We start from the raw sequence: 24,142 nt of genomic DNA on the forward strand, positions 1-24,142 counted from the left end.
ATAATTTTGATGTTGTGTTTCACTCACTGCTAGGGAAAGCACATGTTCCCACTCGTGGTCAATCGTGGTTACCGAAGACACGAAAAATTTGACAATTCGAGGAGGTTAGAAAACAGTGAGAAATTTGATGTCTCGATTTTTTACGTAGAACAAATTTCTGTATTTTTTTCACTGAAAATTTTCATGTCAAACACTCTGTTCACTCTAATCTCGAATTTATTTGTTCGAATCAATCTCGCGCGGCGAACACATCCGTACCGGCTGACCCTTCGTTTGTGTTTGACGGTTGACGAGTTCGGTGTTCGGTGATACACGTGTCGTTGCCTTTTTTCTAAGATCGATATTACACGCCGATTTCCCCCTTCCTGTCGTCACGTCTCTGCGCTATCATCATTAGCTAAATGTCCTTTTTTTCAAACGGAATTAACCATAATTATTTTATGTTCTCGCTGGCATATCCTCACACGAATGCTTTGTTCTTGACCTTTTTGAGGTTCTCGTAAACGGTCGTGCATGGCGGGGATTGAACAAATTCTATTCTGACTGAGAGGATTCCAAGGAAAAATTTCGTTTTCGAATTTGGAAAAAATATAAACAAAAAAGGGTTCAAACCATTTTTTTGGCTGGCACATCGAACTTTTTGAATTTACCACTTGAACTTTTTAAACTCACTGGACTCGTGTGTTATCGAATTCGAACAGCAATTAATTTCTTTGAAATTTTTTCTCTTTTATTCAAAACACTTTTATAATTAAATTTTCGATAGATCGTGATTCAAAACGTGACGATTTACCTTTCGAGGGTTCATTTGCGATGAAGGTGAAAAAAAGATTGACGTGATACGCTCGAGATCGAATGATATTATTCAGTGAGGTTATGTTGTTACACCTAAAATTGTAAACAAAAAGTTCGGTTAACCCAGTGAAGATGAATATTGAATTTGAGTGCAAAGATTGAATTGAGAATTATCAACGAAATTGAATGTTGACATTCATCAACGTTTAACGTCGAAACACAAAAAAATTGTTGGAATTCAAAATTTTCGCATTTGTACCGAATGACCTAAAAAAATCTAATCCAAAAATTGAGAGAGCTAACGAATTGAGTGAAAAATAAAAAAAAACATTGTCAAGATGCCTCTCGGTGAAAAACCCGAATGTGTTCGTTGCGGAACTCGAGAAACCCCTTTGTGGCATGCGACAGATACAGGCAGTCTGTGTAATTCTTGTCTTGACGATGAAAGAAATCTCAGCGATGCAAACACAATTGTGAAAAATGAAGACGAGGATAAAAATAGCACGAATGGCAAACCGTCAAGAAAAAGTACTAGAATCACACGATATTGCAAGCCTAAAGCTACTAACGGATCGGCCCTTAAAACTGTGCCTAAGGGCAAAGGTCGTCGTCATATATTTAAAAAACAGGTTTTCACCTTTCAATTTATTGAATGATACAAAAATAATTAATATTTTATTTAAATATTTATAATGTTTATTTATATTCAATTTTAATATCTAAATTTCAGTTGTGGAGCTCAAAAGATATTCATGAAGTTCAGGAAGCTTTGAAAAACTTCCATTGAAAAATAAACCTACTCAATGATTGTTTTGAACTTCAAAATCATTCTCAAGTCAATTGAATCTCACAAAAAAATTGCAAACAACTAAGAAACCATTGAAATCAAATGAAATGGAACGAAATTTCCAATCCAATAAAATACCATGAAACTGAGTCATTCATTTTTCCCACAGCCAATAAAAGCTCCGTCAGCAGTAGCAACGCCAGTCACCAGTAATTTTGTTTTTTACAAAGGATCGTATTTCCAAACTGGTGACATAGTGTCAATGGAAGACACAGATGGAGGAATTTACTACGCCCAAATAAGAGGTTTACTGACGGATCAGTACTGTGAAAAAAGTGCAGCAGTGACATGGCTTTTGCCAACAACATCGAGGTGCTATTCCCAGACTGGCATGACTCAGATAGAAATTAGGCACTTTCCAAGAGGCAAGAAACCGAAGAACTTTTTTTTTTCCAGTCCTCCGCCTTACCAAGGCTTCAGTCCAGAGACTTACATTATTGGGCCTGAAGAAGATTTACCTCGGAAGCTTGACTGCATGGAGTTTGTAATGCATGCTCCATCCGACTACTACAAACTGAAAAACACTCCTTACCCTCCTCCGCTAACGGAGACCGGTGCTGGCTACATTTGGACATCGCTACGAAACGAATTGAACGCAGTAAAGAAGTAAAACTATTGAAATATCGCTTCGAATATTTTATTGTAATTTACAGACTTCTCAGCGCAGGAAATTCTTTGATTACTATCTCTACAAACTCGTTGAATAACACAATAAGTGTAAATTTGAAAAAAGACATTTGTGTTTATCATTGTCATAATAGTATTTAATTTTATTTAATTTATCATTAATAATAACAGTATGATAATAATTTGCAGTGAATATTTAAATTGTAGCTTTAAAACGACCCTGGATCGGAGGATTTGAGTCGTGCTGAATGTATTTGGCATCTCGTTGGTTGGTCCTTGTTTTCATTGAATATATTCAATGTAACCGGGGGAGCGAGTGGGGGGGGGGGGGGCGGGGTAAATAAAGTTTTTGAGTGACGCTGGAAAGGACACTCCCTTGATCGTTGACGAGATAAAATGGATGAATTAACACCCAAAACTGTTATTCAATTGAATGGAATTTCGAGGCCCCGACTCCGGTAGCTCGGACGACGCGATTTCGAAGTATTACTTAGCACTGTCAACATCGGCTCGTTTTCACTCTCACGAATAGCGTCGTAACACGAGGAAGAGGACGAGGAGGATGAGGAGGCAGTGGAAGAGGTCGCAGAAGACGAAAACGTCGAATCTTTTCTGCTGGCGATATTGTCGATTGGAGGAGGGCCCGGTCAGCTCGGTTCCAATGACGTAACGGCTGGTCAGAATTTGAGATCCTTTATTGCCTGCGGCAAATCCGGAAGCTTCATGTCCTTTATCTGTTGCGGAATATTCATGTTCTTCACCGCAGATACAGCGCGAGCTGTCGCCGCTGTGATCCCTGCCTGCTCAACATCCACCGCCGCAAATACAACAAAAAGACAGAATTTTTCTTTCTTCCTTTTCTCTTTTGCTTTTCACCTCTAAAGCATCACTTTCATTCTTTTGTTAGAGATATTCTAACTACGAGATTATCGAGGGCAAATAATAGCTCGAGGAAGTTGGGAATCGATGCATTTTCAGGAGACACTTTTGTCTGCGATCAAACTTTATTTCATCAGAATTTTCTTCTCAAAATTCTGTGGAGTGTTGAAAAAATTATTCATTTTTAATAACACTCGATTTTGGAGTTGAGATTAAATCTTTAAAAATTCAAAAGATTAATAAAAAATCAGTATTTGATGATACTGCGAATTTTAGTTGATCTGTGTAATACTCTCTCAACGAAATTCTGACAGAATAAAATTTCTAGCTGGTAACACAAGCACGAAACATTTCAAAGGGGGGTTACAAAAAATTTTTGGAAGCGTACAGCACGCAGAGAAGCAGCCAAAATTTTATCGACAAAGAGAATACGCTTGGATTGATTTCTGTGTTCTTTTTAGTTTATTATGGTTATCAATAATTGTTCATAGAGATTTACAGTTTAGGATTTAAGGCACTAGGGTTTTGAGATTTCATCGTAGACAGAAAATTAGTTGAAAAAAAGAGCGAGTGACAGTGGAAACAGTTAAGAAGCTTCAAAAAAATTATGTACACACTGTTATTTTAGTATTGATTCGATGCTCTTATGACGGAATGTAAGTGTTCAAAAATACGAAATTTAGTGGTTTTTTTCGTTCAGCATTGTTTTTAGAGGTACGCAAACAACTGGTTTTTTTTTGTTTCATGTCGGGCCTAGAGATTTTTATGGCGATTAGCTTAGAGAGGGGGCCCCAGTAGGACGTACGAGGAAGCTCTCGGCGAACGAGATCGTCTCGTTTTGTAAATCCCCTAAAATGTAGCACGTTAGCAATACATCAGCGCCACCGCCACCGAATAACTATTTTTTTTTCAATGTCAATCACCGAGCGCTCTCCAAATGATTCTTTCTACAGGCAAGCTCATTCCAAATTAATTTAGTTTGCAATTGACACCAGAAAAACCGATTTTGAAGATGGATAGACAAAAATTTTTATTCCACTTTTTTTTTGAGTCTACGAAATGATTTTATTTCTGAAAAACTAAAAATTTTAATATTCCCTGATAGATTTTTTAATGGAATGAATTTTTCTTCAAATTCTTTGGGTTCAAAGGCCTGAGAGCGACAAACCACGTTTGCTTGTAAGAGTTCTGCAGAGCCGGTGCACAGAACTCTGTAGCAAATGTTGTACCACCCTCGAACATTCCTTAATTTCGATTGTTTTAGTGTCAATAGCAATTAACAGAGTTAAGGAAAGAAAATGATAAGAAATTTCATTAGCAGGTTAGACAGACTCACCTCCTGTTTTTCCAATTTATTTTGTTCCTCGATCCTTGTGAGAATTTCTGTCATATTCGTTTCTAGCACCATTCCGCCCATGACTAATTCGTTGAGTATGTAATGCACTTTGTCAACGTGAAATATGAGATCGAGCTCACAAACGTTTTCAAAACACTTGTCCAATGTTTCTACAAACACTTGAATGAGATCGAGGATTCCAAGCTCCGATTCGGAGCTGTCAACGCAAAAAACAAAGTACAATGTTGCATAGTGACGATAAATTAGCTTGTAATCGGATCCACCGATCAAACTTCCACCTTCCAAAAAATTGCACACATTGTCGTCTCTTTTCGATACCAATTGGAATGTCTCTTTGATTATTTGTTGCTGCATGTCCTCGTTCTTGAAACATAATATTTTTTTATCAATTATCAAATTCTCTTATTGAAGAAAATTCAATCAATTTAAAAATATGTGGCATGTCAAGGAGCGATAAACACAACATACGCTACGTAAAACGTGAAACACAAAAATATACTTACGAAGTATTCGTAAAATTTGGACAATCGGGGTTTCCCATGATTGTTAAAAACCAAAATGGCTTTGATCATTTTTTCAATTATTCAATGATGTATATCAGATTACTAGAGTTTCAACAATATGCTCATTATTTATAAGAATAAGCTCTATCTATAGTTCTTTGCTACAGATTCGGGATTCTTCATCCGTCAATATTTCACAGATTGTCACGAAAGTGAGGTTATGTTCATGCTTCTCCAACACAAATGCACGTTCCAGATGTTTTTATTACACACACACGTTGTCAAAGATTTGAATAAATGCAAACTTTTATATTTGTAGCAGCAACGTGATGAAGAGAATTATAAGAACTGAAAACGGTGCAATTATTATATTTCGATTACAGTAATACAAAAAATAATATCGCCGAATCTGAGTATATTCGAATTTAGAAAAACTGTTTTTACGAATTACAAAAATTTATGTCATAGTTGAAAAATAATCCATTATACGAAAAAAGAATAAATATATAATTCAACTGGAGGGCGGGTTGTTCCAACTTCTAGGTAGCTTACCTGGCGAGTAAATTAACTGTCAGATAGGCTTACCTAGAAGTTGGAACAACCCACCCTGACAGATGAAACAGTTATTTTAGAACGGGATGAAATAATTATTAGTTATTTTATTTCGTGAATCTTTGGATGATCATGAAAAATGAAATATTATCGCGGTCGATGATAAATAATCAACATGGGATAACAATGAAATTGAAAATCTCGGAGTTTCACGCCGAGAAAGTAGTTCCGTGAAATTGGCCGCGTGAGGCGGTGCAAGAGTCTGCATGTGACGAATGCGTAATTCGTCACCAGAGTGCGCTGATTTCTGCGCTAAGGACCGCGGATTTGTGAATTTCGTACTTTAGCTTTTCATACGGATTTGATAATTCGATCATTGAAATATTAATAAATGAGAGGAACGTGACGGACTTGGGTGACTAATATATAAGTATACCATAAACAATAACCGCTAGTCGATAAGAAATATGAACGTATTGACTAACTCATTCTTATAGTTTACATTATAATAATCTCCATACGTTGAAATGTATCGAAATAAGGCTTTCTTTGATTTCTTATATAAATAGTTTTAAGAGGATGGATCAGTCGGTACATCGCAACCGTGAGCGCGAGAGAGATAGCTGCAAATTTCGAAATCAAAATGCTTTGACACAGTTTGACTGATTAAAAAAATGCTCTGCCAGTCGATTTTTGCCATCGTTCTGCGTAGGCTGACAGAGCCTTTTTTTAAGAGTATGGATCAGTCGACTAACCTCACTTGGAATTTTCGAAATTGAAATTCTCTGACACAGTTTGACCGATTAAAAAAAGGCTCTGTCAGCCTACGCAGAACGATGGCAAAAATCGACTGACAGAGCCTTTTTTTAATCGGTTAAGCTGTGTCAAAGAATTTCGATTTCGAAATTTGCAGCTATCTCTCTCGCACTCACGGTTGCGATACCGACTGATCCATCCTCTCAATCGGTCAAACCGTGTCAGAGAATTTCAATTTCAAAAATTCCAAGTGAGGTTAGTCGACGATCCATACTCTTAATATCCCAATACGATACTTTTACCCACTTTCATCTTATAAATATTAGGCTAGGACATATCCTTCGTCACTCTTATGCTAAGGACCTAGAATAATAAGGGTTGCGAAGCGAGCGTGTGAAACCGAAGAAGCGTGGGTCGCGAGACCCCAGAATTGAATGACTGGGAGGATGAAAACCAGCGTGATTGGTCCGCGTATGAGCGGAGCGTACAGAGTCTGCGCGTGAGAACCAAAAGATTTGTGAGACTAAAAGTCGAACGGAATAGAATTAGAGAGAACATTGTTGTCAGCCGAAGAGTCAAGATCCATATTTTCGTCAATATATTCATCAAACATTTAAATCTTTGTCTTGAGTTATTGAAGAGAAATTAGCAAGGCGAGTTTCAACTCCTTATCAATCGAACCCACCCAAAACTAAATCATTCGAAATGATAGTTACTATAATTCCCGCTCGGAGGCGTTACATGCAACCGAAAGTTCAGTACTCCCCAGTCGCCACTCGCTAGGTCTCGCCACTCGACTCTCGTGGCACTCGGATTGAGAAAAACATTTTTTTTAAATTTATTTCGACGAAAAATTTCGAATATTTTTCTAAATAATACAGAATTTCATTAATCAATTCTTCACAAAAAAACTCGCATTGAAAAATCATTTTGGCTCAAATGTGAACTAACCTAATTATTGAATCTGTTCTTATTTATTCACATGTTTATAATCATTTTTTATTATAATTAATTTGGAAACATTTAATCCATGCTCAATTTATACTGTTGCGTAATAAATCAAAATTTTTCAATTTCTTTTTCCAGTGCGCACCACCAAAATCATGTTTCTGAATACTCTTGTACGATGATTTGGAAAAGAGGCGAATAATTACGAAGAATTTTTTGTCCCCAATTCGAATTTCTATCTCCAAGCTGCTGCATGGTAAAAAAAACTAAAAGAACTCCTTTTTTCTAAAATTAAAAAAAAAATTTGTTTTATTAAAAAGTATAAAAATACATTAATTATTGCCCTTCAGGAATTGATAAATGACACTAAAATCTTTGTCGGTGAAGCCAGAAGCTAAAAGAGTTTTATACAATTGATGAGCTAATGACCCCAAAGGAATAGGTGCTCCAGCGATTCCGGCAGCTTCTTGAGCCAGTCCAAGGTCTTTGGTCATGAGTGCAGCACCGAAGCCTCCCTGAGTTTGAATAATTCAATTTATAATTTGGAATTGCGCATGAAAAATGCTTTAAAATGGCGATCAAAAATTGGGAAAAAATAAAAATTAAATTTAAAAAAATCATTTTTTGAAACCTTGTAGCTGTTCGAGCTGGGCACGTTTTCGAGTATCCCTGGAACAGGATTGTATTGTTCCGAGGACCAACATCTTCCTGAGCTCGAATTTATGATGCTGGCCAAGACTTTCGGGTCGAGGCCAAGTCTGAAAAATTAGTGGGAAAAAGTATTTTATTTTTGCAAATCCTTTGTTTACAGTAATTTTTATATTCTCGAGCTTTAGAAAGTAAGTTCACAAAATTCTGAAGAGAAAAGTTCTGAGCAGTTTTCCCGTCAGGCTTACGGTTCAGGAGTTATCGCGTAACGAAGACGCCAGCCAATCCTGGGCTTACAGTAGGGCGGGGCGTGCCCCCCACGCAGCGCTCCGTGGTCACGGCGCTCGGGATTGGCTGCCTTCTAAATTGGTCAATATCTCGCGAACGGTGAATCGGATAAAAAAATGGCTGAGGACATTTCTCTTCAGAATTTCACGGTCAATAAAATCTCATCATTTAAAGTCCCGATTTTCAAACATTTCTCACATTTTTTTCCATTAAAGAGAGCGAATCTCGAAAAAATCTGATTTTTCATGCAAAAATTGTCAATAATACTCGTCAGCATGAGATCTGAACGTACTTAGAGCCCAAATTGAATGCTTCGGCAGTCCCAATCATGCTTATAGCGAGCAGCATATTGTTGCACAGCTTGGCAGCTTGGCCCAATCCAACTTCACCACAGTGAAAAATTCTCGAGCCCATGCACTCGAGAATTGGTTTCGCCCGATCAAAGTTCGTTTCCGTGCCCCCAACCATAAAGGTCAGAGTTCCAGCAGCGGCGGCGTTGACTCCTGAGTATTTTTATTTTATTTTTTTTTCAGAGGCTTTGGCAGGGTTCGATTGCACGGATTAAACCGAATTTTTCATTGTACCTCCGGAAACTGGTGCATCGACGAAATTCACTCGTTTCTCAGCAGCTTCAGCTGCAACTTGTTGAGAAACTGAAGGGTTGATCGTGCTGCAGTCGATTAGTAACGCGTTCTTTTTCACTCCGCTGCTTCGGTGTTCAGCGTTAAATAAAAAGTATAAAATTTAAAAAAAAAAAAAAAAACAACAATTTAAAAAAAAAGAAAAATGAAGATTTTTCGATTATTCAAATTGCAATTCATTTTTTTTTTTTTACAACCTGAGAATTCCATTTTGACTGACGTAACAGTCGAGAACGTGTTGATTGGATGGCAGCATCGAAACAATAATATCGGACTCGTCGGAAATAGCGCTGAGATTTGGAGCACCGTTTGCACCAGCCTCGACCAAACTCGAGACAGCACTTTTGTTCACGTCGTAAACAGTGATTTTGTAACCCTGAATTTTCGATTATTTTATTCGTTGATAATCCTGCTGTGACGAATATTCGGAATTACCTTTTTTAACATATTGCGTGCCATTTTGCTGCCCATGTTGCCAAGTCCAACGAAACCAATATTTGCAAAGTTTCGTTTACCTTCACCCAATAAATATTGTTTTGATAAATTATTCAATTTTCCAGTAAACATTTTCACTATTTTTGACACATTTTCGTTGAAAAAGTTTTACGTTTTTTCGCTTACTCTCCAAGCCAAAGGCACGTGTTATTGTACGGACGCTCATCATTTTTGGTGTTTTATCTTCCGAAAGCAACGACCGACTGAACGAGACGACTCTTATCGTTTGCCCTCGGAGGCTCGCACGAAATATTTATAAATGCTAAGTCAATCACTCGATATGAAAATGAAGAAATTCTCTCCTCTTTACTCGAATTCGTGATCGATTTACTTCGACAATAAACCCAGGCGATTGAGAATTTTATTTAAAATTTTAACTGAAAAACATTTTTTACAATCGATTAGCTTGATAAATTGTAAATAAAATAATGAACACGATAAAATTCGAGGCGCATGAAAATTCAAACGTTTTCAGTTCATCCGATTCATTCGTTTACTCACTTCGACGTGTGAAAACTACTTTTTTTATGGAATTTAAAAAACAAACTGTTTTAAGTGTTCTCGATAACGCGCATAGAAATGAGGCGAATTGCATTATTTTATAAATTTGTTTCTTTTGTAAGAGAAAATGATCGGTAATTGTAAAACAGGTAAAACGAGAAAGAAACGTTTTGCATTTCATGAATTAGTTATGCGCGACACGAAGACAACGGCCAAGGAGTGGGGATGACTTATCGCTACTGGAAGATAAAATTACGAGGGCATGATAAAAGCGCCATTGATGTGTCAAATCGTGTATGCTTTTTCTCATAACAGATGTTTTCCAACACCTTTCAAATGATTTTTTCAACTGAATAAGAGGAAGAAAAATAAAGCAAATTTTTTAGTTTTTTTTTTAAAGCAAAATTCAAATTTAGGAATTCAATCGCAGAGAAAATGTCAAATTTAATAAAATTCAATTAAAAAGAGCACTTTCCAGTCTATTGAAGGAAAAAATAAAAATTTTTTTTTAAATCAACACAAGAAAAAAATTCAAATTGAATTCGATTTTAATAGAAGAGAAAGTTCAAATTCATTTGAAGTCAAAGAGATAAATTCAAATCGAATTAGAATGATATTGAAGAGAAAAGTTTCATCTTATTTGAAAATTATTGGAAGAAAAAAATTTGGATTTCGTTTGAATTTAATAAGATGAAAAATTGAAGGAAACTGAATTTTTTTTCTCTATTGCGTTTTCCTAACGATGATTAATGTCGAAATAATATAAAATGAGAAACTATTTTCAGATTGTGGTGGTGAAATTGGAATGATTTTGCGATTTAATGGTTTCGTTCGATTCAGTTTTTCCAAAGGAGTTTTCTCGTTCGATATTTATAAAAATAATCGGCAATGGGGATAACACGTACAACCCTGACCTCGTCTCTTTATACACCGGTATTTACATTTGTCGAAGGGATGGACGTGTAAAATGCGATAAAAGTCTTATCAGGAATCGAGTTTTATGAAGGGACCAGTCGATTGGTTGGGGGCATGTGATCATGTCTAGCGCTGCATCGATCTTGTAGTTTGCATTTGCTAAAGTCTCGCCTTCCCGGTAACACGTGTAAATGGAGGTGTGCCTCGACATTTTTATCGCAGCGGAGCCCCAGAAAAGTAATAAATAATATATATTGCAATGTGCCCATTGTAATTGACGTTTTAAATATTGCGAGAGAGAAAACGTGAAAAAGTTATATAAAAACGTGAGTAGGTGCTTAATTTTTTCGGTAACTCATCAGCTCGGTGTCGCGGTGTATAGATTTTCGAATTCTGAAGAAAAAAGTCCTTGGGCATTTCCCTCTAGGACCGACCGTTCGTGAGATATTGAAAAATTAGTGACAGCCAATCCGGAACGCTGTAAGAACGAACTGGGGTGGGGAGCACCGCCCCTTTCCTTGAACCGGCACGTCGGATTGGCTCTGAACTAAAATGGTCACGGTTTCATTGAAAATTCATGGGAAAGACGAATGCATGAGAACTTTTCGGTTCAGAATCATTCCATCCAACAAACTACAGCAGTAAAATCTTTGATTCTCTTTTCATATTATAAACAAAATCGAAATAAAACGAAATGGCGTGGATTGTGTCAATGGTAAGATGCTGAAGAGAAAAGTCCTTTGAATTTTTTCTCTACGGCGAACCGTTCGTACGATAAAAACGAATTGTTAATGGCCAACCCGGTGCTCGACCCAGAGGTAGGAGTGGGGATCGCCACGAGCGCTTCTGATTGGCTGCTTCCTGTGTTTATCGATATCTCCGCAACGGTGCATCGGAGAGAAAAACGGATAAGGACTTTTCGCTTCGGAATTCCATTACGTGACTAGTTCTTGGTGGTTTGCGTGCAAATCTCGGCACTAAATTCGAATCTAGATCTACGAGTCACATACTACGTCGTAAAAATTAATTCAGTGCTTCATATCGTGCTTCGTGAGCTTCAAGTACTCTAGTTTGACGACACATTTTTTTTTCAACACGCGTTTTTTCTCTAGAATCAACGACGTCTGAGTGGTATTAAAAATACGTACAAAAGTACTTATCGCTATGCGTAGGTCAGCTATCACAAAGCACTCGATCGAGTTTTCACCAGGACTTGGGACGCATTTCCTTTGGAATAATTTATGAGCAAATGCACTGTAATGACACGGCGCAGGAGAAAATCGATTTTTAAAACAACCAGCAAACATTGCGCAAACTTGTAATGTCTTTAATTCTCACTCCGACTTGAAAACCGCGACGAGTTCATTCGCAATATTTTCTACCAACGGGAACTTTACCGAATTCGTTCTTATCTGGGCAAAACCAAAAATGTTTCCGCTTGAAACCATTTTTGCATTTTTGCTCGTGACCTTCGTCGGCGTCTCGGCCGGTAGAAATTATATCCTGATCGAAGACACGAGAACTACTTGGATATCTTCTGGCCGCCTCGCCCGCATGATCGAAATTTCTTTGGAAGAATCCAAGTGCGCCAACGTTTATCTTAACGGTAAATACAATTTCGTTAATCAAATTTTCCCATGAAAAATGGTTTCTTTAAATTAAAAATAAAAATTCCACTACGCGAGTCCATTCCGTAGCACCTCAGAACCGCACACACCCACGTGCTATTCGCCATTCCATTATTTAAACTCACATTTTCGAATTAAAAATAAAATCCAAAATGCAGACATAAGCAAATGATTTTGGGGTAGAATTTCCTGGCCAATCACGTAATCGTAATTAAATTACCCTTCGATGATAAACTGTCGAGAAAAACCAATAAATAATAAGTATTCAAAATATTCTTCCACTGATTTGAGTTTCGTTGTTGCTAATAGAGACGATTTCGACTTTCGTTTTCGAGGTGAAAATAAAATAAGAAATACAGACATGAGTACATGATTTCGGGGTAAAATTTCCTGCCCAATCACGTGGCACCAATTGAATTGACCTCCGAAGATAACGTGGCTGGAAAAATCCATTTTAAAAATACCATTTTTACTATTTCTCTGCAATTCGAATGCTTGTGCATGCTTTGGGGGTCACGAAATTAAATACTTTTCGTCATTAATTTTATCCACTGTTTCTCCCACTTATTTAATCTCCTTTCCACAGATTCTTCTGACAGCAACGTACACATTTTTGAGGAATTTTTTAAAGTTTATCCGTACGAATATATGATAAATCACAAGTCTTATTCGTGCAGCGGATATTTGATGATTTGTACAACAGCCGATAAAATTCCGAGCTTATTACAAAGGTCCGTATACGAAGGTGCTTTTACGTACTTGTCATTTCTGACATAAAATCGAAATCAGCAAAAAAAATTGCGATTGTTCAATAAATTTTAAATATTTGTCAAGGGTCCCCGCGGAAATTTCAACAACAGAAATTTTCATTGTCGTGAACGATCGAGTCGAAGCGTCTTCTCAACTCCTCACTAATATCTCGCTTTATGGGAATGCGAACGTAAATATTGCGACACGCAACGGTATTTGGAGTCTGTCAGAGAATTATTTAGAACCGAGGATATTCAAAAAAGTTTGGAGGTAAGTCACCACGAGAATTGTTCTTTGTAAAAAAAAAAAAAAATAAAGAAAAAAAAATTAATGAACGGTAAATAATGAATAAATTCAGAAATGTGATTTCCAAAGTTTATTAATTCCGACGAATTTTCTTTGTCGCAATTTTCGATCTCAGAAGTTTCGCGAAAGTAAAAAAACATTGAAATCCATTTGCCCTCTGCAGATACCAAGATATGAAGCACAAACGAGGAATCGTCGATTTGCAGGGTCGCAAATTACAAGCGGCCGCATTTTTCAAACCGCCATTAAGTTATCTCTCATCAACGATAAACAAAACGGTCAACGGTGTTGAGGGGGAATTTTTTTTGGCTGCTAACAGTAAAGAATAAAAGGATCAATCGATCCGATTATTTGTGTAGAATAATGTCACAATTCCCTTTGGGAAAGCGATGAAAATAGTTGTGCAAACGTCTGGTTATTTCAGAGTCAGAACTCGACGGTGTTGAAGTGAAAATATTTTTGCTGCTAGCCGAGAAGCTGAATTTTACGTGGGCCATCAGGAAACCGAACCGTTTTTACCGGTGAAAAAAGAAATTGAATTTACCATCCGTTATCAAGCGGATTAAAAATTTCGGCTAATTTTTGGGTTTTTGACGAGCAGCTATGGCAGGCGAAACGGAAGCGATTGGAACGGCGGCATGATTGGTCAAATTTTTAGAAAGGAAATCGACATCGCGTTCACTGAGATTTGGCTCGAACAAGATCATTATGCGTTCACCAATCTATCAACGCCTTGGACCAAACTTGCAATCCACTTCTTGGTCCCTCGCCCGAAACGTTACCCGAGGAGTTTTTGGGCACTTACGAAACCACTCTCACCTGGAGTATGGACCGCTGTTATTTTTATGGTCATTTTCGAAAGCGTTTATGTCTACACGAGAGCTTGGGTCGACCCACTGCTTCCCGCGAGTATGAAACGTTTTCAAAATTTTCATTGTGTTATATATTCATCAAGGGAAATTCATTTTTGCAAGAAATTTTCTCTCAAAAATAGTGTTTCATCAAAATTTCTTTCATTTTATCGAAATTTTTTTTTTTTTCATGCTCCATAATTTTGACCATTTCAATGATTAATTAAGGATATATTGCACAGGCGATACAATGTTGCCATGCTAAACCATGCTAAAAACATAAAAAAATTCAAAATGATCAGAATTTTATAAAATTTGGTGAACATATTCTTTAGTGCCAAATTTGACAATACAAATTTTTTAAGATTTTTCTTCTGTACAATTGTCGAGTAATTGATCACTAAAGTTCACGTGTATAAGCATAGCGTTTCCATATATATAGGTATACATTCCGCACTGTAAATCCAAGTGTGTTATTGCCAACACACGTAAAGTGTGTTCTGTACTTAATGCCGTAAGCAAATTGTAGATTTCTTGTGGTCACTTTTTACACGTTTTATGGTGTGTTAAAAATCTATAGTTTCCTTATGGCGCTAAGTACAGAACACACTTAAGGAGGGTGGCTACGTTCGTCAAATTGATAAGAAATTGATCAAATTTGGTGATAATGTTCTTCAACATCAAGTGCGAAGACACAATTTTTTTCAAAATTTTCTTCTGCTTAGTTATCGAGTAATTACGCATTAAAGAAGATTTCTTATGCCCGGAATGTATACCTATATATATGGAAAGGCTGTGCTTATACACGTGAACTTTAGTGATCAATTACTCGATAACTGTACAGAAGAAAAATCTTAAAAAATTTGTATTACCAAATTTAACTCTAAAGAATATGTTCACCAAATTTTATTAAATTCTTATCATTTTGAAATTTTTAATGTATTTTACATGGTTTAGCATGGCAACATTGTATCGTCCCTAGCCACCCTCCTTAATGTGTGTTAGCAATAACACACTTGGATTTAGAGTGCGGGCATAAGAAATGTGCTTTAATGCGTAATTACTTGATAACTAAACAGAAGAAAATTTTGAAAAAATTTGTGTTTTCGCACTTGATGTTGAAGAACATTATCACCAAATTTGATCAATTTCTAATTATTTCGACTTTTGTATCATTCACCCTTAAGGTAGATCATGCACGAAACGATTTTCTTAACAAAGTCTTGAAATTTACACAGTTTTAATGGGTAGTCCACTGACACGCGTATCAAATTTTAAAGAATTCGTCTTATTGGTTATTGAGAAATAAAAAATATGTCAACTTATAATATTCTCCGGAATGCTATAATTAATTAATTATTGAAGAAATAAATATTGAAAACTTTCGAAAACAATTGGAAACGCTATCGCTCCGCGGTAAAGAGTCTCTGGCAGCAACTCGTCATAACATAAATGTACTTGTCTCAGAGTCGCTACCGCGACTCTAGATAAACGTTTTTAAATATGAAGAGAAATACACTTGATTAAAAGGACTATGGGTAAAAAATCGTTTCTCTTTCCATATAACGAATGAACGCTCGAAGTTCATGAAAAAGTACACAATAACAATGAAGTATTTAACGAAGGTTTGGGAAAAAATTCGAACCCATTGTCTTACTAGTAATAATATTACGTTAAGGTAACTCCTGTACTGCATGCTAGTCAAATGAGTGCTAAATTTTCAAAACGCTTTTAGACCAAGCTTATCGTATCGATTAAATTTACTGTTAATGCATTCAAGCATATTTTATTAACGTGAAAAAATATAAAAAATGATAATTTTGCAAAACTATCAACTGATGAATGCAAATTTCCATGATAACACATTTTCACAGGTATTTTTCAACTAATTATCTGTATTTTTTAACCGATTTTATTGCACCGAGTCTCATTTTGTACCTCAGCTGATCCTCTACGAATTCACAAAGTAGATTTTTTCTTTAAATTCATTCCTTCAGAAATGATAAATTAAAAAGTTTCTTCGCTTAACGAACAATTAAGCTGCAACAGTGAAACGATTAAGTTAGAAAAAAAACTACATGGTGAATTCGTAGAAAATGAGTTAAGGAATAAAATGAGACTTTTTGCAATAAAATCAGTCAGAAAACGCAGATAATTGTTTGAAAAATGCCAGTGAAAATGTGTCATCGTAGAAATTTGCATTTATCAGTTGATTGTTTTGTAAAACTATCGTTTTTCATATTTTTGTTAAACTTGGTCTAAAAGCGTTTTGAAAATTTAGCACTGATTCGACTAGCATGCAGTACAGTAGTTACCTTGAAGATCAAACAAAATTGGTAACGAGCTCTCGTATAATCTCGCATTTGCATATTTCGGCATTTTGTTTCTTCTTGGCTTGGCCCATTCCCGTTACTTTTTTCTGGATCCATTTCCCTTTGCACTCTCTAATGCAATTTTTTACATAAAAAACTTCAGTCAGTGATGGATCCCCGATTAGTTAACGGCTTGTTCATTTCATTCGCTAAAAAATAAGTTGAAAAAATTTATTTACAATTTTGAATTAATAACTCTGACGTTAATTTAAAGTGATTATATATTTAATTAGGAAATAAAAATCGAGCCAATTTAGACACCCATGAAATATGATCCTACGAGCATGATCTACCTTAATGAATTATCATCTACTAATGAATTCATTTCGAAAGGATTTAGGAGTATCGTCAATACGTGGACTGAATTAACAGCGCGTCTCATGGGCATAGCTCTATCAAAAAAAATTCGAGGCCTCAAGCTACAATTGCTGCTTTGGCATCTGACCGGCGTTCTCATCGTGACTGCGTATTCAAGCAGTTTAGCAGCTCGTTTAGCAAATTCGGACTTCGAAGCCAGGTGAGGGAAAAAAACAATAAAAAATTGAAGGTTTAAGCGCGAAATCGCTTTCTTCATCGATTTTTATCGCCAGTTTATCATCGGAGGTTGATTCAATTATCGCCGTCTGATTGGGCAGATAATTTTACCCCAAAATCATCTACTTATGTCTGCATTTCCGATTTTATTTTCATTTCACAGAATCGACACCACCGAACAGTTCATCGTGAAGAATTTGACTTGGGGTCGCGAAGGTCCCACGCCGAAATTCACCAATTATTTCAGTATTCTGGTGAGTCAAAACAAATATTGAACATGAATATGAGCTCGGACTCAAAGAAGCAAATAGAACGTCAAATTCCAAGGAGAAAAGTCCCAAGCCATTTTTTTCTACGACGCACCGTACGCGAGTTATCAATCTAGTACTGGAGGCCAATCCGATGGGACGAGAGCGGACGCGAAGTGGGGAAACGGGCCACGCCCTTCCGGGTGGGGATCAAATGTTGGAATGACTAAAATTTCGAACAGCTAAAATCTCGAATTTATAAACTTCGAATGATAATATGGAGACGGATAGATTCGACTAGAGCTTTGAATGCCGAAAATAAATAAAGCAGAAACTGCAAGGTTCAAAGCACCTTTACATCGAAAATAGAATGTAACAATCGCCCATAAAACGATGGCTAAAATATCGATTTTTCGAAAACTCGACTATCACTCTTTCGATTCATAAATTACTATAGTCAGCGATACTGTGAAAATTCACAATTTTGAAAATATAATAACGAAAGACCAAATATTACTGAGGTTGAAATACTGAAACACCAAAAAGTCGAATGGCCAAAATAGCGAAACGTTAGAAAGTCGATCGATCAAAATAAAGAAATGCAGCGGAGCTCCAAATACACACGTCTCACTCACTCACTTACTCAGACCGGTGATCTCCAATTTTAAACATCGCCATTTTGACTTTCGCCTTTTCGAGCTATCGCTATTCCGCATATCTAAGTTTTATAGGCTCGAAAAATTCACTTTCGATTTTTTGCTACTCTATATTCTGGTCTGTCTGTAAAACAATTACTCTCCATTTTGAATTCGAAAATATGAACTTTTGACATTAGTACGGTCTATAAAAATTGCATTCGAAATGCAAACTATCGAAATATATATTTTCGAATAAATGCGAATTCAAAGAAAAATATTCGATTAAAGACGTAATCTGCTAAATAGTCGATCGGGAATAAGAATTTCGAATTACTTATTTTTCTCCAATCTTACATGACAAATTTATTAATTTCGAAATATCGACCATTCTACAATTCGGTTATTCGAAATTTCGAACCCCACCCCGCCCTTCCAGCTGCATCCGATTGGCCGACTCCTAATTTCGTCGGTATCTCATGAAGCGTTCGTCAGAGAAACAGACGGCTGGGAACTTTTCTTTCTAGAATTTTCCCATCTTGGTGATGGGGACAGCAAAATATTGTTATTGCAAAAAAAAAAAAAAAATTCAGAATACCAAAACGCTAAATGTTTATTCACAACATTCGCTTCATTTTTCAAGGACCCTTGGGCAATGCAGTTTCCATCTCGATTCGAAAACGAACATAACGAGAGCGAGAGGCATAAAAAAATTGAAAATGGAAATTATGCAATTGTTGGACGAATCGTCGGCGGAGTTTTTTTTCCCGAAAATTACGTCAGAGATAGCGACATGAAAGTGAATAACGACTTTTTATCGCGTACCCTTGCATCGCCTTTGTACGACTGAATGTAATAAATGAACATTGCATGCTGCAGTATTACAGATTAATGAAGGACAACGTCGGTTGTTTTTATTCATCTTTCGCTATGCAGCCTTGGCTCGTCCATTCAGTCGATCAGGTGAGATAATTAAAAACTCAGTAAAAACTTAATAATTAATTTCTCTGATATATCAGGTTGATAACCGACCCTGAAATTTTATACAGCACTTTATTAAAAGTTGAAGTACAGCACGCAAATTTTTTTTTTTAAATGTAGGGTCGCAGTAAGCACTAACAAAAGGGAGAAAAAAAATTCCAATAAATTTTAAGAAGTTTAAAAAATGTTGTTATTCACGGATCCTAAAATATATTCTTTTTACTTTTTGAGCGAGTGCACTTCGAAACACTCTTCTCATCGGAGCCACCGAATTTTCCACTGTTTACGAAAACTTTCAAAATTTATTTCTTGGTAATAATGCCAGCCATTTATAGGATATTGCAGGTTCACAAATTTTTCATTTTATTGTCTCTTCATAGGATTGTAGAATTGCCTGAAAATTCGAAAGGACTGAAAAAATTGAATTTTCTTTCGAGGTCTTGCTGAGACTGGCAGAAGCCGGTTTAGTGGTTCACCATCTTCGCGACGTGCTGAACAGACGCGCTTCGTCTACCTCCCAGGAGGTTTTACTGGAGCACGATGGTCCGGAAGGGGGTCCTCAAGTGCTCAAAGTGAGGCCGCTGGGTGCAGGATTCGCGTTGCTCGCTACCGGTCTTATATTATCAACGATTATCTTTTATTTCGAATTAAAATCAGTGAGTGGAAATAGGCCAGTGATGGAAGTACTGCGAAGAATCGAGAAAAATCGTCGACGACGTCGATCAAGCAAAGAGCTAATTGTAGGGCCAGGGACAAAAAGAATTTTTGTTCTGAATAAAAGCTAATAAACGATATTAAAAGTGTAATAATTGGAAACAATTATTTTCGAGTTACGAATCAGATGATGGTGCTATTTTTATTAATATTCTTCAGATAACCGAAGCGATAAGAAATAAAATTGGATTGGTCGTGAATGTTAATCGCAATAATTAGCCAAAGAGCCCGAATAGCGGTTCGTTAATGCCAATTATTTGGGTTGATATTTCCAGCAGCACACGGTAAATCGTGAGGAAAAAAAAAACAGGGAATTGTAGAAAACAGGAAATTGAGGGTATTCCGTAATGAGAGGGGCTTATCTGGGTCACTCATCGATAATCCCTAGGGGCTCGAAACAATGTTGACTTCAGGAAAATGCAAGTCTCAATGAGAGAGGAACTCGACGATGAAATATTGATCGGTGTTAGAACCAGGGAACGAACGATTCTTCGAGACGTATGATCCAGTCGAAGGAATACTTCGAAACTGTGCAGAGTCCTTCCTTCATCTGTATGGCAAAAAAAATCAAAGTCTCAAAAAAAAATTTTGGCACAGAATTTCGATAAAATTCACTCCCACACGGTGAAGCATCATGTCCAAGATCCTCGTGTGTTGGACCCTCATTTTTACTTTCGTTGCCTGTGATAAAGATCTCATGTTAGTCAAGGATGACCAACTGACGTGGATATTGGAAGAAAATTTCATCACTTTGGCGAAATACTCATTCAGCGATTTCGTATGCACAAATATTTATATCTCAGGTGAGTGGATCACATGAATGTTGGTCTTAGAGCAAGATCAGGGTATAAGAATGTACCGATAATAGGGAACGAAAAATTTAATTTTTAGCTCTTATTAAATCATGACGATAAAAAGTTAGATTATTAAATCCTGAAACGAAAAGTATCTGGAATTTTTTCTCTACGACTCGCCGTTCCCGAGATTTTAATCGATTTGAGAAACGGCCAATCCGGTGCGCCGATAGCGAGTGGGTGGAGCCTGCGATAAGTCTCGGGCACCGCATTGGTTGAGACACTAATTCGAGCGTATCTCGCAAAGAATGCATCGGAGGAAAAAATACTCGAGAACTTTTCTCTTCAGAATTTTGGCCCCTACTCAATGGCATTGAATGCTATCTGAGTTTGGGTCTTTTTGAATACACTCGAGTACCTTTCTCTCTAATGACACAAAAATGTTATATTTTAGGTTCACGTCTCTTGAACGAAGGATTGTACACATTTGTTGGGTAAAAAAAATACATGAATTTTAATTATTTGTTGTCAGGTACTTCTCCGACAGTTGAACATTTGTTGGGCATATTTTTAAGGAGTTATCCTTTCGAGACGCTGTTAAACCGGAGAGAGTACGCTTGCACCGGTTACTTGATGTTTCTAAGCGATACGACGAACGTTACCAAGGTCATGGAGAGGTCAATAAATCATTCGATGCATTATAACAAGTGACTATACCCACAAATATGGACAAAAAATACGTTTATTTTCGTTTTCTTTGTCACGCAGCGTCCCAGTCCAAATCTCAGACACCCAAATAGTCTTCGTTATCGACGACAAAGTTGAAGGTTCAACGGAACTCTTCAACGTGTCGATGTATGAGCACGCCAACGTGAATGTTGCGGCAAAAGATGGTCTATGGATCCTTTCAGAAAATCATTTGGACCCGAGGATTTTCAAAAAAGTACCGACGTAAGAATCGATCAATTTAACGCAATAAAATGTTATTGGATCTCGTTTTTAAGGGATGACAAATCAACTTTCATCACAGATACGAGGGTTTCAAACGTAAGCAGGAAGTTTTAAATTTCCAAGGCCGTCTGTTGCAAGTGACAACCGATTACAATAAACCATTGAGCTATCTCAACACAACGACCATAAGGACCGTGAATGGTCAGAAGAAAGAGATTTTTGTAGGCAAAAAAGGTATTTTTGAAGCTTCGAAAATAAAGAGAAAATTTTCTTAAAATAATTGATCTTACGAAAAAAAAAAATTCCATGATTTTATAGAAATTGATGAAAATTGAATTTTTTTGTGAACAGGTGACCCGGAGTTTGATGGAATAGAAATTAAATTATTCCAGATGATAGCAGAGCGACTGAATTTCACGTACGTCATAAGGAACCGCAACGGTCCATACCGGTTCGTTGATCACCTTTTCAAAATATTATCCCAACCCCCTTTTTCGAGCCCAATTGAAGAAGAAATTTTTCGATTCTGAAGATACGGAAGACAAAATGCAACTGGATGGTACGGTGGTATATTGGGCCAAATAATTCAGAAGGAAGTGGACATTGCATTCAGCGGTATTTGGCTCGAGTTACCACAATACGCTTTAACGAATCTTACGACCCCATGGACCCAACTCGACGTGGGATTTTTAGTACCAAGGCCAAAAACTTACACCAGTTTCTGGGCCCTCGCCAGACCACTTTCGCCCGAAGTTTGGCTCGCTCTTTTCATTATGATATTGACCATGACCGTATACGTTTATATGAGATCTTGGATCAATCCAAGAGTACACAAAAGTAATGAAGATATTCAATGTTCATGAGAATTGACCTTGTGCCTAGTTTATAACCTTCGAAATACCATAATCTGAACAGGATATCGATCTTTCGCTCTCACATGGTCATTATTAATGGCACAAATGCTCGGTTTGTCAGTCGTCCCAAAATGGCAAGGCTTCAGACTGCAATTTCAACTTTGGAACATGATCGGGGTCCACATTGTCACTGCGTACTCGAGCAGCCTGGCTGCCAGGCTATCAAGTTTGAATTACGAGCCTCGGTGAGGACTTCTCATTGCTCGGTCGTAAAATTTTTCATTTCTTAATTTTTTTTTTTTAGTTTTATTTTATTTTTTAAAATTTAGTTTGATGATTCACTAGCAAAACCATTATTCATTTTGATCGAACAGCATTGACACTGCTCAACAATTCATCGAGTCGAACTTGACGTGGGGCAGGGAAGGTCATCTCCCAGCTTATACCGCTTTCCTAAAGCCTTTGGTATAAATATCAAATAATATTTGGCCCCTCGGCAAGAATAAACGCCCATAACTGTACTCATATAATATCGACTTGTAGAATAAATGGAACGCTCAACTCCGCAGCCACTTTCGAATCGAAAATAACGAAGAAGATCGACACAACAAAATTTTGGGAGGAAAGTACGCAATCCTTGGACGCGTCATAAATTCGATCTTCTTCCCAGAAAGTGAGGTCAGAGACGAAGATTTGGAGGTAAGCAAACCTTTGGCAAGTACTTTGAAAATAGTTCAGAAAAAAAATTTTTTAATTTCTATTGTGTTCCTAGAACCGAAACAAAAATTTGTTCTTTCCAAACATTTTTCAGGCTTACCGAGTGATGGACGAATCCATGGGCAGATATTACGTCTCTTTTGCCGTCCAGCCCTGGCTTCTGGCGCCCTGCAACCAGGTAAAAATAACAAATTTTCATTTATTCTTCAATAGAACGATGAATGACTGAAGAAATAAATTCTCACGCGTAAAAGGTCCTGAGCAGGCTTCGAGAAAACGGTTTCATCGATTACCACATTCGAGACGTCATTGCCAGACGTACTGGAGCTGTTTACCGCGAGGTCCTCCTCGAACACGATGTCCTGGCGCCCGGACTCCGAGTCCTGGGGCTCAAACCACTCGCCGCTGCGTTTTCTGTCCTCGCAATCGGACTCTTCATTTCTACGATTGTCTTTTATTTCGAGATTAAGTCAGTCGATAAGCAAAAATTGAGGATCAATAAGCTGATCGTTACTGAAAAACGAAGGACTCCTGTGAGCCCAAGGACTGCATTCGTAATGACAAAATTGCCTCAATTCCAAAAATTCAAACAATCGGAGGACCATCGTCAGACTCGTTGTGCTCACGAAAACTGTTGCGCGAGAACGAGTTATCAAGAACAAGTATTTCGGGGATTAAAACTAAAATGAGTTAAATCAAACTTAATACTTATAAAACAAGTTAACGAAAAGGTTGGTAGATCATGCACGAAACGATTTTCTTACAAAAGTCTTAAAATTTACACAGAAATTAAGTGGGTAGTCGACCGACACGAATATCAAATTTTAAAGGGTTCGTCTTATTGGTTATTTAAATAAACGTGCTTAAATATGAAGAAAAATACACAGGGTTATAGGGATTATGCATAAAAAATCATTCATTTTTCCATGTAACGAAGAAACGCTTTTTACAACGTTTATAAAAAAGTGCGCATCAACAATGAAGTATGTAATGAAAGTTTGGGGAAAAATTTTAGACGATTGGCTAACTAGTAATAAAAATATATTATTTTGAAG

At 36.9% G+C, this 24,142-nt stretch overlaps 5 protein-coding genes across 15 annotated transcripts; 3 read left to right on the top strand and 2 right to left on the bottom strand.

Annotated features, from left to right (window-relative positions):
- The first annotated feature begins 304 nt into the window (after nucleotides 1–304).
- LOC122418470 (GATA zinc finger domain-containing protein 1) lies at nucleotides 305–2,591 on the top strand. 2 transcript variants are annotated; one of them, XM_043432711.1, is made up of 5 exons: nucleotides 305–403; nucleotides 767–1,424; nucleotides 1,752–1,954; nucleotides 2,039–2,248; nucleotides 2,477–2,591. In XM_043432711.1, the coding sequence occupies exons 2-5, from the start codon at nucleotides 1,134–1,136 to the stop codon at nucleotides 2,505–2,507; spliced, it is 735 nt and encodes a 244-aa protein (XP_043288646.1). In that variant the 5' UTR covers nucleotides 305–403; nucleotides 767–1,133; the 3' UTR covers nucleotides 2,508–2,591. The 2 variants fall into 2 exon arrangements, with proteins under 2 accessions (XP_043288646.1, XP_043288645.1); XM_043432710.1 differs by having other exon boundaries at nucleotides 305–1,424.
- or (AP-3 complex subunit sigma-2 or) lies at nucleotides 2,264–5,799 on the bottom strand. 2 transcript variants are annotated; one of them, XM_043432712.1, is made up of 4 exons: nucleotides 5,594–5,799; nucleotides 5,009–5,356; nucleotides 4,485–4,868; nucleotides 2,264–3,069 (listed from the first exon to the last, which is right to left on the bottom strand). In XM_043432712.1, exons 2-4 carry the CDS (start codon nucleotides 5,075–5,077, stop codon nucleotides 2,947–2,949), a joined length of 576 nt encoding a protein of 191 aa, XP_043288647.1. In that variant the 5' UTR covers nucleotides 5,078–5,356; nucleotides 5,594–5,799; the 3' UTR covers nucleotides 2,264–2,946. The 2 variants fall into 2 exon arrangements, with proteins under 2 accessions (XP_043288647.1, XP_043288648.1); XM_043432713.1 differs by lacking the exons at nucleotides 2,264–3,069; nucleotides 5,594–5,799 and adding an exon at nucleotides 3,588–3,997 and having other exon boundaries at nucleotides 5,009–5,533.
- A 1,755-nt stretch (nucleotides 5,800–7,554) lies between these two features.
- On the bottom strand, nucleotides 7,555–10,018 carry LOC122418032 (3-hydroxyisobutyrate dehydrogenase, mitochondrial). Of its 3 annotated transcripts, none has more exons than XM_043432031.1 (7): nucleotides 9,838–10,018; nucleotides 9,277–9,713; nucleotides 9,039–9,217; nucleotides 8,785–8,909; nucleotides 8,493–8,703; nucleotides 7,896–8,022; nucleotides 7,555–7,779 (listed from the first exon to the last, which is right to left on the bottom strand). In XM_043432031.1, the coding sequence occupies exons 2-7, from the start codon at nucleotides 9,406–9,408 to the stop codon at nucleotides 7,597–7,599; spliced, it is 957 nt and encodes a 318-aa protein (XP_043287966.1). In that variant the 5' UTR covers nucleotides 9,409–9,713; nucleotides 9,838–10,018; the 3' UTR covers nucleotides 7,555–7,596. The 3 variants fall into 3 exon arrangements, with proteins under 3 accessions (XP_043287966.1, XP_043287968.1, XP_043287967.1); XM_043432033.1 differs by having other exon boundaries at nucleotides 9,277–9,356; nucleotides 9,463–10,018; XM_043432032.1 differs by having other exon boundaries at nucleotides 8,785–8,906; nucleotides 9,277–10,013.
- An 899-nt stretch (nucleotides 10,019–10,917) lies between these two features.
- On the top strand, nucleotides 10,918–19,863 carry LOC122418027 (probable glutamate receptor). Of its 6 annotated transcripts, none has more exons than XM_043432023.1 (12): nucleotides 10,918–10,989; nucleotides 11,925–12,358; nucleotides 12,967–13,111; nucleotides 13,215–13,400; nucleotides 13,600–13,754; nucleotides 13,861–13,957; nucleotides 14,038–14,345; nucleotides 16,993–17,176; nucleotides 17,357–17,447; nucleotides 18,720–18,875; nucleotides 18,956–19,039; nucleotides 19,495–19,863. In XM_043432023.1, the coding sequence occupies exons 2-12, from the start codon at nucleotides 12,181–12,183 to the stop codon at nucleotides 19,840–19,842; spliced, it is 1,932 nt and encodes a 643-aa protein (XP_043287958.1). In that variant the 5' UTR covers nucleotides 10,918–10,989; nucleotides 11,925–12,180; the 3' UTR covers nucleotides 19,843–19,863. The 6 variants fall into 6 exon arrangements, with proteins under 6 accessions (XP_043287958.1, XP_043287955.1, XP_043287954.1 ...); XM_043432020.1 differs by having other exon boundaries at nucleotides 10,923–11,078; nucleotides 11,865–12,358; XM_043432019.1 differs by having other exon boundaries at nucleotides 10,923–11,078.
- Nucleotides 19,864–19,907: 44 nt separating this feature from the next.
- LOC122418026 (glutamate receptor U1-like) lies at nucleotides 19,908–23,826 on the top strand. Of its 2 annotated transcripts, none has more exons than XM_043432018.1 (11): nucleotides 19,908–20,574; nucleotides 21,098–21,242; nucleotides 21,334–21,516; nucleotides 21,596–21,750; nucleotides 21,868–21,967; nucleotides 22,049–22,353; nucleotides 22,432–22,615; nucleotides 22,745–22,835; nucleotides 22,914–23,069; nucleotides 23,182–23,265; nucleotides 23,353–23,653. In XM_043432018.1, the coding sequence occupies exons 1-11, from the start codon at nucleotides 20,406–20,408 to the stop codon at nucleotides 23,554–23,556; spliced, it is 1,776 nt and encodes a 591-aa protein (XP_043287953.1). In that variant the 5' UTR covers nucleotides 19,908–20,405; the 3' UTR covers nucleotides 23,557–23,653. The 2 variants fall into 2 exon arrangements, with proteins under 2 accessions (XP_043287953.1, XP_043287952.1); XM_043432017.1 differs by having other exon boundaries at nucleotides 19,928–20,574; nucleotides 23,342–23,826.
- The last annotated feature ends 316 nt before the right edge of the window (nucleotides 23,827–24,142 follow it).

This window comes from Venturia canescens, chromosome 11, assembly GCF_019457755.1.
Source record: "Venturia canescens isolate UGA chromosome 11, ASM1945775v1, whole genome shotgun sequence".
Lineage (NCBI taxonomy): Eukaryota > Metazoa > Arthropoda > Insecta > Hymenoptera > Ichneumonidae > Venturia > Venturia canescens.

Bases quoted from the DNA above. Each gene is read 5' to 3' on its own strand.
- LOC122418470 (XM_043432710.1), top strand. From the start codon at position 1,134: ATGCCTCTCGGTGAAAAACCCGAATGTGTTCGTTGCGGAACTCGAGAA. The intron at 1,425-1,751 runs GTTTTCACCTTT...TTTTTCCCACAG, and splicing joins GTCATATATTTAAAAAACAG to CCAATAAAAGCTCCGTCAGC. The intron at 2,249-2,476 runs GTAAAACTATTG...TTTAAATTGTAG, and splicing joins GAATTGAACGCAGTAAAGAA to CTTTAAAACGACCCTGGATC.
- or (XM_043432712.1), bottom strand. From the start codon at position 5,077: ATGATCAAAGCCATTTTGGTTTTTAACAATCATGGGAAACCCCGATTG. The intron at 4,869-5,008 runs GTAAGTATATTT...TTATGTTTCAAG, and splicing joins CCAAATTTTACGAATACTTC to AACGAGGACATGCAGCAACA. The intron at 3,070-4,484 runs GTGAGTCTGTCT...GATGTTGAGCAG, and splicing joins ATAAATTGGAAAAACAGGAG to GCAGGGATCACAGCGGCGAC.
- LOC122418032 (XM_043432031.1), bottom strand. From the start codon at position 9,408: ATGTTTACTGGAAAATTGAATAATTTATCAAAACAATATTTATTGGGT. The intron at 9,218-9,276 runs GTAATTCCGAAT...TCGAAAATTCAG, and splicing joins CACGCAATATGTTAAAAAAG to GGTTACAAAATCACTGTTTA. The intron at 8,023-8,492 runs GTACGTTCAGAT...CTAATTTTTCAG, and splicing joins GCATTCAATTTGGGCTCTAA to ACTTGGCCTCGACCCGAAAG.
- LOC122418027 (XM_043432023.1), top strand. From the start codon at position 12,181: ATGTTTCCGCTTGAAACCATTTTTGCATTTTTGCTCGTGACCTTCGTC. The intron at 17,177-17,356 runs GTGAGGGAAAAA...TTCATTTCACAG, and splicing joins AATTCGGACTTCGAAGCCAG to AATCGACACCACCGAACAGT. The intron at 18,876-18,955 runs GTGAATAACGAC...TGCATGCTGCAG, and splicing joins TCAGAGATAGCGACATGAAA to TATTACAGATTAATGAAGGA.
- LOC122418026 (XM_043432017.1), top strand. From the start codon at position 20,406: ATGTCCAAGATCCTCGTGTGTTGGACCCTCATTTTTACTTTCGTTGCC. The intron at 21,517-21,595 runs GTAAGAATCGAT...CTTTCATCACAG, and splicing joins ATTTTCAAAAAAGTACCGAC to ATACGAGGGTTTCAAACGTA. The intron at 23,266-23,341 runs GTAAAAATAACA...CACGCGTAAAAG, and splicing joins TTCTGGCGCCCTGCAACCAG to GTCCTGAGCAGGCTTCGAGA.